This window comes from Solanum lycopersicum, chromosome 3 (assembly GCF_036512215.1).
Source record: "Solanum lycopersicum chromosome 3, SLM_r2.1".
Classification (NCBI taxonomy): domain Eukaryota; kingdom Viridiplantae; phylum Streptophyta; class Magnoliopsida; order Solanales; family Solanaceae; genus Solanum; species Solanum lycopersicum.
Genome location: NC_090802.1, coordinates 7,041,553 through 7,057,372, shown reverse-complemented (window position 1 = coordinate 7,057,372; position 15,820 = coordinate 7,041,553). Strand labels below are relative to the sequence as shown.

General features: G+C 31.8%; 2 protein-coding genes and 1 long non-coding RNA gene across 3 annotated transcripts; 1 reads left to right on the top strand and 2 right to left on the bottom strand.

The window, feature by feature from the left end:
* The first annotated feature begins 247 nt into the window (after positions 1–247).
* Positions 248–5,323, top strand: LOC101249711 (proline-rich receptor-like protein kinase PERK1). The gene is made up of 9 exons (XM_004234565.5): positions 248–348; positions 649–1,622; positions 2,088–2,630; positions 3,037–3,123; positions 3,273–3,343; positions 3,463–3,539; positions 3,763–3,910; positions 4,200–4,361; positions 4,817–5,323. Exons 2-9 carry the CDS (start codon positions 764–766, stop codon positions 5,102–5,104), a joined length of 2,235 nt encoding a protein of 744 aa, XP_004234613.1. The 5' UTR covers positions 248–348; positions 649–763; the 3' UTR covers positions 5,105–5,323.
* Positions 5,324–5,818: 495 nt separating this feature from the next.
* Positions 5,819–7,235, bottom strand: LOC104646174 (uncharacterized). Its single transcript, XR_011220208.1, has 2 exons — positions 6,813–7,235; positions 5,819–6,115 (listed from the first exon to the last, which is right to left on the bottom strand). It is a non-coding gene; the product is annotated as an uncharacterized lncRNA (long non-coding RNA).
* Positions 7,236–13,057: 5,822 nt separating this feature from the next.
* Positions 13,058–15,109, bottom strand: LOC138347361 (uncharacterized). The gene is made up of 2 exons (XM_069295488.1): positions 13,757–15,109; positions 13,058–13,430 (listed from the first exon to the last, which is right to left on the bottom strand). Exons 1-2 carry the CDS (start codon positions 14,961–14,963, stop codon positions 13,396–13,398), a joined length of 1,242 nt encoding a protein of 413 aa, XP_069151589.1. The 5' UTR covers positions 14,964–15,109; the 3' UTR covers positions 13,058–13,395.
* Positions 15,110–15,820: the final 711 nt, after the last annotated feature.

Genomic DNA, 15,820 nt, shown 5'->3' with positions numbered 1-15,820 from the left:
TAATCATATCATATACATATATATATTCTTCTTTTGTCATTTTTTATTTGTCAAAGACTAATACTAATTTTTACTTAATGTTTTATTTTGGATTTAAATAGACGAGTAAAGAAAAACTAATGTTATAAGTAAACATGATAGCCTTAGTCGAACTAGAAAACTATTGACAATTGTTAGGTGAATATTAGAGAATTAGGTCTCCTCCAAATTTGAGGTGTTTAAAAGCACAAAAATTTGAGTGAGAGGAAAGAGAGATAGGGACTTTCTCCCTAAGAAGGGAAAATCGATCTCATTGTTAGTCCCAATAAGATTTCTCTCTCTATCCCTTCATTTTCGGTATTCATTCAGGTACATGTTTTCTATTTTTATTTTTTGTTTTACCTTTTTAATTTCTTTACTAAAAAAAAAAAATCATTAACCAACTTCAAATATAATTCAAAAACGAATGAATATGGCAAACCTTCAATGAATCTTAATGCATATTGTATATATGCATTGTAATGTTTGAAGGATCTTGACTTAATTCAATTCGTTAATATCTTTTACACGCGAATAATTTTGATAAGGAAGTTGTGTCACACTTTTTCTTTCGCGTTGATGTGTGCGAGGTAATTTTTTTTTTTATTCTTTTGCGTGGCAATGTATTAGGGGCATTGAGGAATTGTTGAGACAAACAATTAAGCGGTAAAAGGTTGATTTTCCGGCAGTTGCGTGTAGATTTCTTCACGCACAAAGTTGGCCGGAAGGTCAGCGTTTGATAAAAATGGAAGATTCTCCTTCTTCTCGTTCTTCAAACTCTTCATCTTCTACTCCACCTTCTTCTTCTTCTTCGCCGCCCCCTCCTAACTCTTCTCCCCCTCCTTCTCCTCCTGAATCTTCTCCACCACCGTTAAAATCTGACTCTTCTTCACCTCCACCACCAAAATCTGACTCTTCCTCACCGCCACCTCCACCATCAAAATCCGACTCTCCTTCACCACCACCTCCTGAATCATCACCACCACCAAAATCTGAATCATCTCCTCCTCCCCCATCGCCTAATCAATCACCCCCACCAAAATCCGAATCATCTCCTCCTCCTGCATCACCACCTCCTACAGAATCATCTCCTCCTCCTGCATCACCACCTCCTACGGAATCTTCTCCGCGTAAACCGTCAGATTCTTCTCCTTCTTCTGACAATGACAAACCTAATACACAATCACCACCACCCTCCTCGAACTCCAACTCCTCCTCCTCCTCCTCATCATCATCCCCATCACCAACCACGAACACCAAACCCTCTCCTTTAAAAAATTCCTCCTTTAACGAACCTAATTCTCCTCCATCATCTACATTCTCTCCCCCCGCTCCCATTTCTCCAGAATCATCTCAATTTCCGCCTGGAAAGGCGTTACCTACTTCTCCACCTTCACGAGATGCATCATCAAATAAATCACCTGGTTCCTTAGGAACCATTAACTCGCCAACGCATGAACAATCTTCTTCCTCAACTGTGGCAATAGTAGCTGCAGCAGCTGTGGCAGGTCTATTAATTTTTGCCATTATCATTGTCTGCCTATTATGCAATAGAAAGAAGAAGAAACAACCATACTATGTCGATCCTGCACATCCACCAAAAGGTATGTTAATTTATCATCACAAATCTACCATTTTCACATAATATGATTATATAACTAAGCACACGTTCAACTGAATCCATAACTTCTCATTTACACATATTTGAAGATCTAATCGTGAATTCATCTTTGTAAGAATATCACATTATGTTGTCCTTAAATTATTCAACTACTAAGTCATACCTTTCTATAATATGATTTTTTCACGATATATAATATATTAGTATATATGTTCAATATACCAGCATTATCCTATAATAACAAAAAACATATCCCAATAAAGAATATGTGATTATCGAGAGGTTTGACTGTATTTACTTTGGATATAAATTAGGGTTTATTGATATTTGTATTGTTGTATGTAAACATTTAGAAATTAAATAAGACATATTATGTGATGTTTTCTATCTATGTCGTCAATGTATATAAGTAAAATACAACTAAAAGTGTGATTGGGAATTAGTGTAGGTGGTGATCCTTATTACAATACGGGCAATTATTCTAGTCCTCATACAGATCACATTGTTACATTAGCTCCACCACCAGGTGTAATGGGTACTCCTCAAGAAGGGGGTCGCGGGTGGACCCCGCCACCCCCTCCTCCAGGCGCGAACACGAGCAGTGAATTTAGCTCAGGTTATTCAAGCCATGTTCCTGGTGGAGGGCCAGCTACGATACCATCCCCAAATTATGGTGGACTATCGAAAATACAATTCACTTATGCTGACCTGGCGACCGCCACGGGTGGATTTTCGGATGCTAATGTGTTGGGTCAAGGAGGGTTCGGGTTCGTGCATAAAGGTGTTTTGACAGATGGAAATGTAGTCGCGGTTAAGAGTTTGAAGTCTGGAAGCGGACAAGGAGAGAGAGAGTTTCAAGCTGAAGTAGAAATTATTAGTAGAGTTCATCATAGACATCTTGTTTCACTTGTGGGATATTGCATTGCTGATGGACAACGTATGTTGGTATATGAATTTGTTCCAAATGGAACTTTGGAGTACCATCTTCATGGTACGTATATTTATTTAGCTACAATATTTTGTTTCGAAACTAATGTTCATGTGGCTATTTCTAGGCACTAGACACAATTTTCACACCTATAGTTGAGTATATATAGATGTGACATTTTTTATTTTATTTAGAAATTTTTTATTTTTATTTTAATGACATGCTAAAGACTCTTTTTGTTGTCTTTTGTTATCTGTCAGATACGATCATATGAAAAGAAAATAAGACTGTCTTACTATTTATTCGCTCAAAGTTATTTAACTAGTAATTGTTAAGAATAAGTCGATGTCAGTTAATGGTGTGAAATAAGAATTTCTTATTAAGATAAAAAAAAATATTTAATTGTTGAAATACATTTCTGAGCAATTTAAGTGTGATAATTGAAAATAATTGTGTGGTGTGATTGCAGGTAAAGGTCGACCTGTTATGGATTGGGGACTTAGGCTTAAAATTGCTTTGGGATCAGCCAAGGGATTGGCTTACCTACATGAAGATTGTATGAAAATTCCCTTTCTACCCTCTCATTTCGAGTTAATTTCACTGAATTTCATCCATTATTACGATGATAATATTAGAAAATTATCTTTCATCGAATTAAAATTTCATTTCTTATAACGATAAAATTACAAAACTATTTATATGCAGGTCATCCTCGAATTATCCATCGTGACATTAAGGGTGCAAACATTTTACTTGATAACAATTATGAAGCCATGGTACAATGAGACATTTTATAACTTTCATTTGTATAATTATTTTTTGGTTATGCCTATAATTTTTTATTTTTTTTTAAAGATTTACAATAATGTTTTTTTTAAAAATTATATATAATTAGGTGGCTGATTTTGGATTAGCTAGACTTACCGAAGACAATAATACTCATGTCTCGACTCGTGTTATGGGAACTTTTGGGTAAGAAAATTTTGTTTTGTGTCTATTTTTGAAAATATTTATAATTCACACTTTGTATATAAACATTTTTATACACTTTATACAAGATTGATATATTAGATACAATTTTGATCAATTAAACAACAATTAATATAGGACAGAAAAAACAATAGAAGTCATTTTTAACTACTTTCATAATAAAAACCTAATAAAAGTTACTAATAAATTTTTTGTTATATAACAGGTACTTAGCTCCAGAATATGCATCAAGTGGAAAATTGTCAGAAAAATCAGATGTATTTTCATTTGGAGTTATGTTATTGGAACTTATAACTGGAAGAAGACCTTTGGATACTACCAATAAACTCATGGATGACAGTCTAGTAGATTGGGTAATTAACTTAATTTTTTCTTCATTTTAATATATTCTTAGAATTCATATTCGAATTCAGAATCTATAGTTTATAGATTTTGAATTCTAGAAAAGACTATTTACTAATACTAAACAGAACTAATAATGTATAGGTATATATATTAAATAAATTTCTTCATAACTTGAACTCGACTCTTTTACTAGGGTTTAGTAGTTATATTTCTATTACATATGTCTTTTATGAAATGCTATTTTTTTTAAAATTCAAATTGTAACGAATTATTTTGTAACATGTCCTTTGTGAACAGGCTAGACCTTTCCTTACAAAAGCGCTAGAAGAGAATAACTATGATGAGTTAGTAGACCCTCGGCTAGAAGGAAACTATGATCCTGATGAGCTACAAAGGATGGTAGCTTGTGCTGCTGCTAGCGTTCGCCATTCGGCTAGAAGACGCCCTAAAATGAGCCAGGCAAGTCCTCAAAACTCTATATATGATAACAATGTTTTGTTCGTCATATTAAAGTAACTGAATCTAAGTGTCCGCTATCAATAAAAATTATTTTACTATTTACTTTTTTTTACATTAAAATAACTAAAGTACATGTTAATTTCAAGAAAATACAAACGATTGGAAAGTCAAATTTCTAGCTCCAATGTCTTTTGCCCCAACCAAACCCCCCACCCATTATTTTTATTTTCTCAAATTTGACCTTCTGGTCATTTTTATTTTACGAGTTATATACATATGTATAATTCAATTATTTTACCATAAAAAAAATAGTATCATAATTTTACTGTTACGACAAAAGATATATAGTTAATGACTATATTATTATAGAGAGTAAAGTTAAAGTGATCATTCATGAAATTAGTTATATCATAATGTTACATTTAGCGCTTATACACATCATTATGATAATTTAGATTGTACGTGCCTTGGATGGCGATTCATCTTTGGAGGACTTAAACGAAAAAGCTGGCAAGAACAACACGGCTAACTTTGGCGGTGCAAGTGGGCCCGCGTCGGATATATACGACACACGTGCATACAATGCTGACATGGTGAAATTTAGGCAAATGGTGATGACAAATCAAGATATGAATAGTAGTGAATATGGTAACACAAGTGATTATGGACTCCATCCTTCTGATACTAGCAGTGATTTCAGCAGTGACAATAATCATTCTGGACCAAACAAGCAATCAAAATGATCAATTTGATTTAAGGTGGAAGTATATCGTGTTGTTCAGACTCTATAAAAATGTTATCGCTCCTGTCATATGCTTTTTAGGTGGCATTTTGTGAAGAGTTTGAAAGTAACATAATTTATTGAGAAAAAGGAGACTCTAAGTATGGAATGGTTAAGTTCCTATATATATATACATTTAAATAGGAAGTTAATGAAATATAATTATCCACTAATTTAATTAGTTTTAATGTGCATTATGATAATTGTAATATTGTGCACGAACTAACCAAAAAAAAAAAAAGGAAAAAAGAAGATTGTTATATATATTTTGAGGTTTTGTATCGATTATTGAATGATGAACAAAGTGATTATCTTGTGTTGGCTATGCAAGTTCTTGCAAATCTTTGATTAATTATATTGTATAAGTGTATCATATATTTACTATTATATAGTTTATAGTACGTATGTATTTTTATTATTTTGAAATTTATTGGGATTGAGAAGACTAAGGAGGGATGAAATCTATATATTAAATTAACTAATTTTCAAAGTAAATAAGGTTTTAATTAAAAGTACTTATTTTGTGTTATTGGTCACAGAAATTACCTCTTTACTAATCCGTGACTCAAAACTAGGGGATGATATGTATGCTTAGGGTTCGATTGAATTTAATAGGTTTGATCTAAATATTGAAATTGTCTTAACAAATACATTAAATATGTATATTCTAAGGTGCTTTATCGAAAAAGCTTTATTAGGGGTATGATATTATAAGACTAAAATTTATTTCAAACAAATAAAAAAGAGATGATCAAAAAACATTAATAAAAAAGAGAGAAAATAAAAATTAAAAAACATTATGACTATGAACAAGAATTCTTGATCGATTTAAATCAAAATTAATCTTCAATATCTCCATCCTTGAACAGGCCATCGTCTGTAAGGATCGGGAAGAAACGTAGGCGGCCTTATTTTCTTCTTTTTCGCAACCAACACTTCATCTTGTTTTTGTGTGATTTCACCATTTCTTTCCCTACGCATAAAGTTTCAATTTTTATTCATGATCTAGATGTTAAAATTGTTGAAAATTTTGTAAATATGTTCTAAACCATAATTTCAACTAAAATGTACAATTATTTTATTTGATCAATTTGATGTGTATATTCACTTATTTTTCTTTAAATGGAGTATCAATTTGATTGGTCTTTAAAGTTAAAGATTAGATCAATTCGGTAATTTCTTAAAATCAAAATTTTGAATATTCGAAAACTATATATATATATATATATATATATAGTAAGTTTCAATTCCCTAAGAAAAGTGTCATATAAATTGGAAAACTGATTAAATGTACTAAAATAAGACAAAGAGGAGGTTGCTCTCACGACTAAAAGATCACTATTTTCCCATCAAAATTTTTCACTAGAAAATGTTCAATGACTATTACGACGAATATTGTGATTTGTGAGAAAAGAAAATATGGTTAATGAATATTTTCAATATTTCGATAAGAATCTATTTTTCACCATGCGTTTTCCAGTTAGTTGATTTGATGAAAATGGGGGGTGTAAAAATCATATTTTATAGCTTAAATTAAAAAACTTTGTTTCTAATAGTATCAGAGGCAATCAAGAACGATCCACCTCCGATCATAAAGTTGTAGGTTCGAGTCACAGCAGGAGCTAAAAAGTGTGAGCTTCTAGGAAGAGATAAAAAAAAAAGAATCTCACCATGATAAATATTGCATCTTCTTCTTGTTCATCATATTGACTTCCATAGACTTTTCCTCAACAACAACATGACTTTCATCACTTGTTGTCATTTTCTTGAAAGAAAATACTTTCATGAGAAATACCCATGCTTTACTTTTCTTCTTCTTCCACTTGTGTCTTATTATTGGGATGGCCTCATCATCATCAATCATTTCAACATGTCTCATAGATTGTGAAATTCTCTCATAATAATCAGTATCTCCACAAGGAATGTTAATTAACTCTGAGGCTAATAGTGTGCTTTTGCTTCTTCCTAACTTTTTTAGTGATGATTTTCTCTCTAGCTTCATGTTCAACTCCATTTTTACAATTCTTGATTTATTTGGCTACTCACATTTATGCTTATTGGCTTTTGTGTAAGGGAAGAATATATATATATATATATATATATATGTATATATATATATATATATATATATATATATATATATATTATTTTGGTTTGTTGTTTAAAGTGGTTGACAACAAACTAGGTAGCTTATATTTTGCATCTTTGACTTAATATGGTACATAGTATTTGGAGATGATTAGGCAAAAAGGATACTATGAAAACTTAATTTGCAAAATAGATGTATAATTTCATTTTCATTTAAAAGGCACCTTAATTTTAAAATTTTGAAGAGTTTGAGGCAAGATTTCGAGTTTATTAATATATATATATATATTTTTTTGAGTCTTTTAATTTGGTTTTATATCATATCCTATATCATTCAATTTTAGGTGTGCATAATTAAACAAGTTCAATTCGTATAAAATTGAACAAGTAAAATACACGAATCTTATATGATATAATACATATAAAATTACATAGAAGACAAATTGTCATATAGGATATCATTTAGGACTTATGTGTCTATAAATAGTGCTATTTTGTTATGTTGTTTTAAAGTAGTTGGCAACGACTAGGTACCTTGTGTTTTTGCATCTTTGACTTAATATGGTACGTAGTATATGTACTTATTCTTCTTCTTTTTAATTAAAATTTAGTACTAAAAAATAATTAAAAAGTAGAAGGGTCTACACCAATATTATTTTATTTATGTACTACAACAACCACAATGCAGTGTACTGTAATTTTACAAGATGGATTTACGGAGGATGATGTGTATATAGCTTTATTTTTATAATTATAAGAGTAGAATGACTGTTTTCGATAGTCCATTAGGCATTAGCTCAAGTAAAATATATCAAACTCAAGTATAAAAAGAACAAAAACAAAATTATTTATGCACAGGCATGTGATAGTACAATTATAATCAACGAATTAACTATAATATAGTGAATAAAAATAAAGGAATACTTACCGATGTAATAATAATACAACTAATAATATGTATAATTTATCTATACTTTAAAGACATATCTTTAACCAATTCTGACCTATCGCTAACACATTTATTCTTTACATTTTATCTTACAAAAAATTATTTACATAGATTCCAACTTAATTTAGTAAGATATTAATTAATAACATCAACAAATACGATATTAATTATGCATAGATTTTTTCTTTTTTATACAACTAATCAAATATTGTATTAGTTAATAGTTATATGAGATTATTTTTTATAACCAAGTCAACCTAACTTGATAGTGGTACTATTGTTTTTTTTTTATGTGTTCTAAGTTTGTCAATATGGTAAAATGTGCCTCTCAATGTTATTTAAAAATGGGTTAAGTAAAGGTCATTAGTACTTAATTAGTAGTATTCTAATGCCTGATAATTAATTAATTCAGTGTTGAGTTTAACTAATTCGAAGAATAGAGTGTGGACATTTTTGTAAATTAATGGTAACTTTGATGCAGTCTTTTCTTTTGACTCCTCAATGTCAAAATGCTCTAAAATTCTAATGCATAGCATTTTTTGAAAAATACAATTACCTTTATATGATTTTTTTTTTCACTATCAAACTAAGAAAACATTCCATTTAGACTAAGAATTTGACCATTTCAAAATATATTTTTTCATCAAAATTAATATGAAGAAAAATTACAATCTATAATAATATTGTAAACATTTGAATATCTATAAAATTTAATTATAAAATGTTGGGTTAAATGTGATGTAGTTTAGGTTTGAATTAGTCATGTTAAATCTCAAGATATAAAATATGAAAATTCATTTCGAATGGAGATAGTATAATTTAAATCTTTTACGTATTTGAAAATTTGAAACTTATAATTCTTGGTATTTAGACGAGTGCGGAGCTAAAAGGGTAAAAAAAATTGTCAAAAATTTCAAAAGGGCACATCAATTTTTTAAAAAACCAAAACGGTAAAATCGCTCACGATGTAGCTGACTTTTGCCTTCTGAAAAAGCGAAATCGCTGCAATAGCAGCGATTCTTAAATTTGCTTTTTTTTAAAAAAAAAAATTAAATATATCGCTCCACTCGGAGCGATTTTCAAAATAATAATAAAAAAATTACTTTTGTTATAAGTCGCTGCAGAAGCAGCGACTTCCATTAAGTTTTTTAATTTTTTTCTTTATTTAAAAAATAAATTGATTCAATTTTTTTTAAAAAAAAAAATCATTGACAACGATTTTTAATTAGTTTTTTTTAAAAAAAAAAATCAAATCGCTGTAAAGCAGCAATTTACACTTAATTTATATTTTTTTTGAAAATTTAATTAAATCGCTGCAAAAAAAATAAGACGATTAAATTAAGTTTTCAAAAAAAAATGAATTCTTAATTAACACATTTTTTGGGACTGATCTTTATATGTGTTTATAAAATGAATTCTTAATTAACACATTTTTTGCTTTACACTTAAATTTTTATTTTTTTTTGAAAATTTAATTTAATCGGCTAACTTTTTTTTTACAGCGATTTAATTCAATTTTCAAAAAAAAAATTATAAATTAAGTGTAAATAGTTGCCTTTACAGTGATTTGATTTTTTTTAAAAAAAAAAACTAATTAAAAATCGCTGGCAATGATTTTTTTTTTAAACAAAAATTTGAATCAATTTTTTTTTTTAAAAAAATAAAGCAGAAAATAAAAATAAAATTAAAAAAATTAGTGCAAGTCGCTGCAGAAGCAGCGACTTATAAAACAAATTTTCTTTTATTTTTTTTGAAAATCGCTCCGTGTGGAGCGATTTGTTCAATTTTTTTTTAAAAAAAAAGCAAGTTTAAGAAATCGCTGCTATTGCAGCGATTTCGCTTTTTCAGAAGGTAAAAGTCGCTACACGGTGAGCGATTTTACCGTTTTGGTTTTTTAAAAAAATTAATATGCCCTTTTGGAATTTTTGACAATTTCTTTTACCCTTTTAACTCCGCAGTCGTATTTAGACATGTGTAATTAGATTATGAGAAGGGAGTCAGTCGTATGCACATTTATTGTTGATATTTCATCAACTCAAAATGTATCAATCTCGTCGTTTTATTGTGTTTAGGTATTTTTTGTAGAAACAATTGAACAAGATTAAGAGGAGCAAGATGAAGAAGAAGAAGAAGGATTTGGAAGAAAAAATCTCCACTTCTATTTCATTGGAGAGTAATACCAGAACTGCTAGAAAACCAACTAAAACACTACTTTATATAGAACTTAAAATATTAACTAACTAATCTAACAGATCCTAACTATAATTTGTTATAACTAATTTTAGTTAGCTAAGTAATAACACCTTTCTCATTACTCCCCCTCAAGCTGGTAGGTGTGAATACATTTGGTTTCCAAGCTGGGAGTTGTGAATACATTCACAACTCCCAGCTTGGAAACCAAATGCTCATGTTGTGCTCTTGTCAGCCCCTTTGTCATAATGTCTGCTTGTTGTTCTTGTGTCCTTATATACAGTGTTTGAATCAACCCCATTTGTATCTTTTCTCTGATGAAATGGCAGTCGACTTCAATGTGCTTTGTTCTTTCGTGGTAGACTGGATTAGCTGTTATCTGTAAGGCTGCTTTGCTATCACAGAAAAGCTTTACAGGTAGATGTATTTCTTCTCCTAACTCTTTGTATAATGCAATGATCCAGACCAATTCTGATACAGTAGAAGCCATGCTTCTATACTCTGATTCAGCTGAACTTCTTGATACTGTTGTTTGTTTCTTTGACTTCCAAGAAATCAAAGACTCCATGTTTGATTAAGAACCCTGTCACTGATCTTCTTGTATTTGGACATGATGCCCAATCTGCATCACAGAAGGCTATTAATTCTCTGTCTTTCTTGCTGCTCATCAACACTCCCATTGCAGGTTCTCTTTTTATGTATCTAACTACTTTAAGAGCTGCTTCCATGTGTGATTTCTTTGGACATTGCAGAAACTGACTTAAGGTTTGTACTGCAAATCCAATGTCAGGCCTAGTTAGTGTCAAATATAACAATCTTCCAATTAATCTTTGGTATGGACCCTTGTCTGCCAATACTTGATCATTTGTAACATTCATGGCTTCATCTAGCAATGTATTTGTTAACTTCAAATTGATGTCCAGTGGTGTCCAAGATGGTTTAGCTGCAGTCAATCCCATCTCCTCTATCAATTCTAAAGCATATTTTCTTTGGTTCATCAGTATGCCCTTTTCTGATCTGCTGAATTCTATGCCAAGGAAATATCTCAAAATTCCAAGATCCTTAATCTTGAATCTAGCATGTAACTCTTGTTTGGTGTGCTCTATTAACACCAAATCATTTCCAGCTATCAACATGTCATCTACATACACCAAAATCACTATTATTTGTGTATGATGCTTCTTTATGAACAATGAATGGTCTAGACTGCTTTGATTAAAACCAAGATCAACTAATGCATCAGTCAATTTTACATTCCATTGTCTACTTGCCTGTTTCAATCCATACAATGATTTTACTAGCCTACACACCATTCCTGAAGTCTCCCCCTGGCTAGAAAAACCCTCAGGCAAAGACATGTACACTTCTTCATGTAAGTCACCTTGTAAAAAAGCATTATACACATCCATCTGATGTATATGCCAATGAGATCCTGCAGCAATTGATAAAACACTTCTTACTGTGACCATCTTCACAACAGGTGAGAATGTATCTTGATAATCAAGACCCTCCCTCTGATTGTAACCTTTGGCAACTATTCTGGCCTTATATCTCTCCACTGTACCATCAGCCTTAAACTTGATCTTGTAAACCCATTTACAACCAATAGGTTGTTTGTGAGAAGGTAAAGGTACTATCAGCCATGTCTTATTTGCCTCAAGTGCTTGAATCTCTTCTTTCATAGCTGAAATCCATCTAGGATCTGAACATGCCTCCTTGTAAGATTTAGGCTCAGTGATGCTAGAGAAAGCACACAAATAGGACTGATATTGTGAGGATAAATTGGCATAATGCAAACAATGTGATAAAGGATGATGTAATGAAGTAGAGGCAGCATATGTGACAAAATCAGTCATCCATGTAGGCTGTTTCCTAACTCTTTGTGACTGTCTCAAAGGCACAGAGTTAACACCAGTAGTCATAGTATAAATATCAACATCATCAACCTCAATATTAGGAACAATGTCAGGCCTATCAAGAACATCATGTGGAGGAGACAAGGTTGATTCATTAATAGGAGAATCTTCAGTAGGAGATATGTCCAAAAAAACAGTAGGAGATGGAGATGTATTTTGGAAAGGAAATGAATCCTCCCTAAAACTAACATCTCTAGATATGAAAAAATTATGAGTGGCTAGGTTATATAACACATAGCCTTTTGGAACTTCAGAGTAACCCATATGTACTGCAGGAACAGCTTTGGCTTCAAACTTATCTCCAGGTGGTAAACACTTAGCATAACATAAACAACCTATTGTTCTGAGGTGTGTTAAGGACCCTTTAACACCATGAAACACTTCAAAAGGAGACTTGTTGTTGAGAGCTATAGATGGCAATCTATTCATCATATACACAGCCCCAAGCACACAATGACCCCAGTATATAATAGGTATAGAACCCTGAAATCTGATAGCCCTGGCTAGTTCTAGAATATATCTGTGTTTCCTCTCCACCACCCCATTTTGTTGTGGTGTGTAAACACATGTTTTCTGATGTACAATACCAAGAGATGTAAACAAAGCATGACAATTAGAGTTGACAAATTCAGTGCCATTATCTGTCTCAATACTTTGACCCTTTTTCCAAATTGTGTACTGACCAGCTGAAAGAAATTTCTTAACACTACCACCACATCACTCTTTAATTTCAGCAAAAATATCCAAGTCATACGAGAATGGTCATCCACAATAGTCAGAAACATTCTATAACCATCAAAAGTAGGAACATGAAATGGTCCCCATACATCCAAGTGCAACAAATCAAAAATACAAGAAGATCTATTCTCACTATTAGGAAAGGGTAATCTGGTTTGTCGAGCTAATGGACACACATCACATTTTTCTAAAATCCTTTTGCATTCATTAGGATCAATATTAAAAGAATGACTCATAGCTCCTACAGATGCATGACCCATCCTTCTATGCCAAAGAAGGATGTCCAGCTTATTCTTGGAAGCAACCATTTCTCTTGGTGAGCAATCAACACCTCTCCCTCTGTGACTCATCATATAGAGGCCATTCTTTTCTTCACCAATCTCCAGTACCTTCCCACTTGAGAGGTCCTGGAACACACAATAATCAGGAAAAAAATGAACTGAGCATTGTAGTTCCTTAGTGATCTGAGATACTGAAAGCAGATTATATCTAAAATCTGGAATGTATAAAACATTTTTCACAGATCTTCCATCCATCAATTCACAACTACCAATATGTGATACCTCTACGATCCCTCCATTTGGTAAATGTACTTGTTTGTTATAGTCAGTAACAGGCTTCATAAAATTCAACATCTCTTTATGAGATATCATATGGTTGGATGCACCTGTGTCTATTATCCATTCCTTATCATCATTACATGCATAGGAAGCAAATGCTTTAGAAAAGTTACCTCCCATGTTTGAATCAGATAATATGCACATATTTAAGGAGGAAGGTTCTGGTACATCATCAGCCTTGTGCTGTCCCAGATTAGACTGATTAAGATGTGATGATTTATCATATTGTTGCATCATCTGTAGGTGTTGTTGTGAAGGAATGTGTGATCTATTCCAATCAGCATGAAGATTATCAGTTCTAGGATAGTTATTGTAACCTTGATCATTACGAAAATTCACATAAGCTGCTCGAGCTTGTGATCCATCATTGTGTAATCGACTTTCCTCATCCCTTACATTGTGAGCATGACTTCGATTTTCTCCTTCCTTCTCATAAGAATCATTTTGCTGTCCAACTTTCTTCTTGAATCTGAAGTTGGAAGGATATCCAATTAACCTATAGCAATTTGCTTTAGTATGACCCATCATCTTGCAATGATCACACTGAGCATTCCAGCCCCTTTTAAACTTGTTAGGAACTTGACGAGTAGTCATAAGAGCTGCTATCTCCAGATTATTAACATTCCTGGCTGAGTTTGCTATGACTCGTTGGCTTTCTCTTTCAATCATCATTGAATAGGCTTGATTAACAGAAGGAAGAGGAACTAGCATCAAGATCTGACTTCGAGCCTGCTCATAAGTCTCATTAAGACCCAATAAAAATTGCAACAATTTCTGCTGCTTCATAAATTCTACAAAACCTCTCGATTCTGTGCAATTACAACCAGGAAAAGGCGCAATGCAATCAAATTCTGCCCAGCACAATCTCAATTTTGTGAAATACTCTGCGATAGTACTCGTACCCTGTACCAATGTGACAATTTCTCTATGTAGTTGAAAGATCCTTGATCCATCCGTCTTATCAAATCTCTCCTTAAGATCTCGCCAAACAGAACATGCATCTGTAGAGTAAACAATTCCACCCAATAATTCCTTTGAAACACAATTCATGATCCATGAAAGGACAATTGCATTGCATCTCTCCCACAAATCACTCAAATTAGGACCAAATCCATCCTTCCTGCACTTTCCATCGATTAGCCCCAACTTGTTTCTTCCAAGTATGGCTATTCTCATCGATCTGCTCCATACGGAATAATTCTCAGCACCTGTAAGTTGAATCGAAATCAATACAACTCCAGAAGTGTCTGCAGTACTCAAAAAAAGAGGGTGATTGTGACTAAGTTTTTCCGGTAACTCATTGTCGACAGTAACAGCCATTGTTGAACTTCATCAACAGCTTTAATTCTTCCTTGCTAAACTTCAACTCAGACCATATCAATGGCTGATTGCTCTGATACCATGTAGAAACAATTGAACAAGATTAAGAGGAGCAAGATGAAGAAGAAGAAGAAGGATTTGGAAGAAAAAATCTCCACTTCTATTTCATTAGAGAGTAATACCAGAACTGCTAGAAAACCAACTAAAACACTACTTTATATAGAACTTAAAATATTAACTAACTAATCTAACAGATCCTAACTATAATTTGTTATAACTAATTTTAGTTAGCTAAGTAATAACACCTTTCTCATTATTTTTACTTTGAAATATCATTATAGGGTATTATAAATTTTGTAATGATCATAAAATATTTTTTTCCGTTTTTTTTTCTTCTTATGCTTGTTAATTAATGTTTCTTAGAAGTCTATTAACTTATTATTAGAATTGGTAAAATAAGGCCCAACTTTCATTGTTTGTAGTTATCCTTGTTGAGGTTTTTTATTTTTGATATTAATATAGAAAATCGCTAGACAAGGGGGTGTGCGCCAATTGATTTGGTTTATATCGATTGATTTATCGCTTTTCAATTTTTAAATACGTTAAAATAATAAAAAATCAATAAGATATTCTTTATTGATTTTTAATATACGGTTATTAACCTATCGATTTTTAATTTACCCAAAAGAAGTGCTCAAAAAATAAATATACTGGGGATGAAGGTGATTTAAAGGACGCTATGATAATCATCAAGATTTACAGTGATTTTTTTTTTTTAAACTATAGGAAATTAAAGTAGTAGGGATTCTAGATCATTCATTTAGAATGTAACATAAATCCCATAATGGTAGGGAATA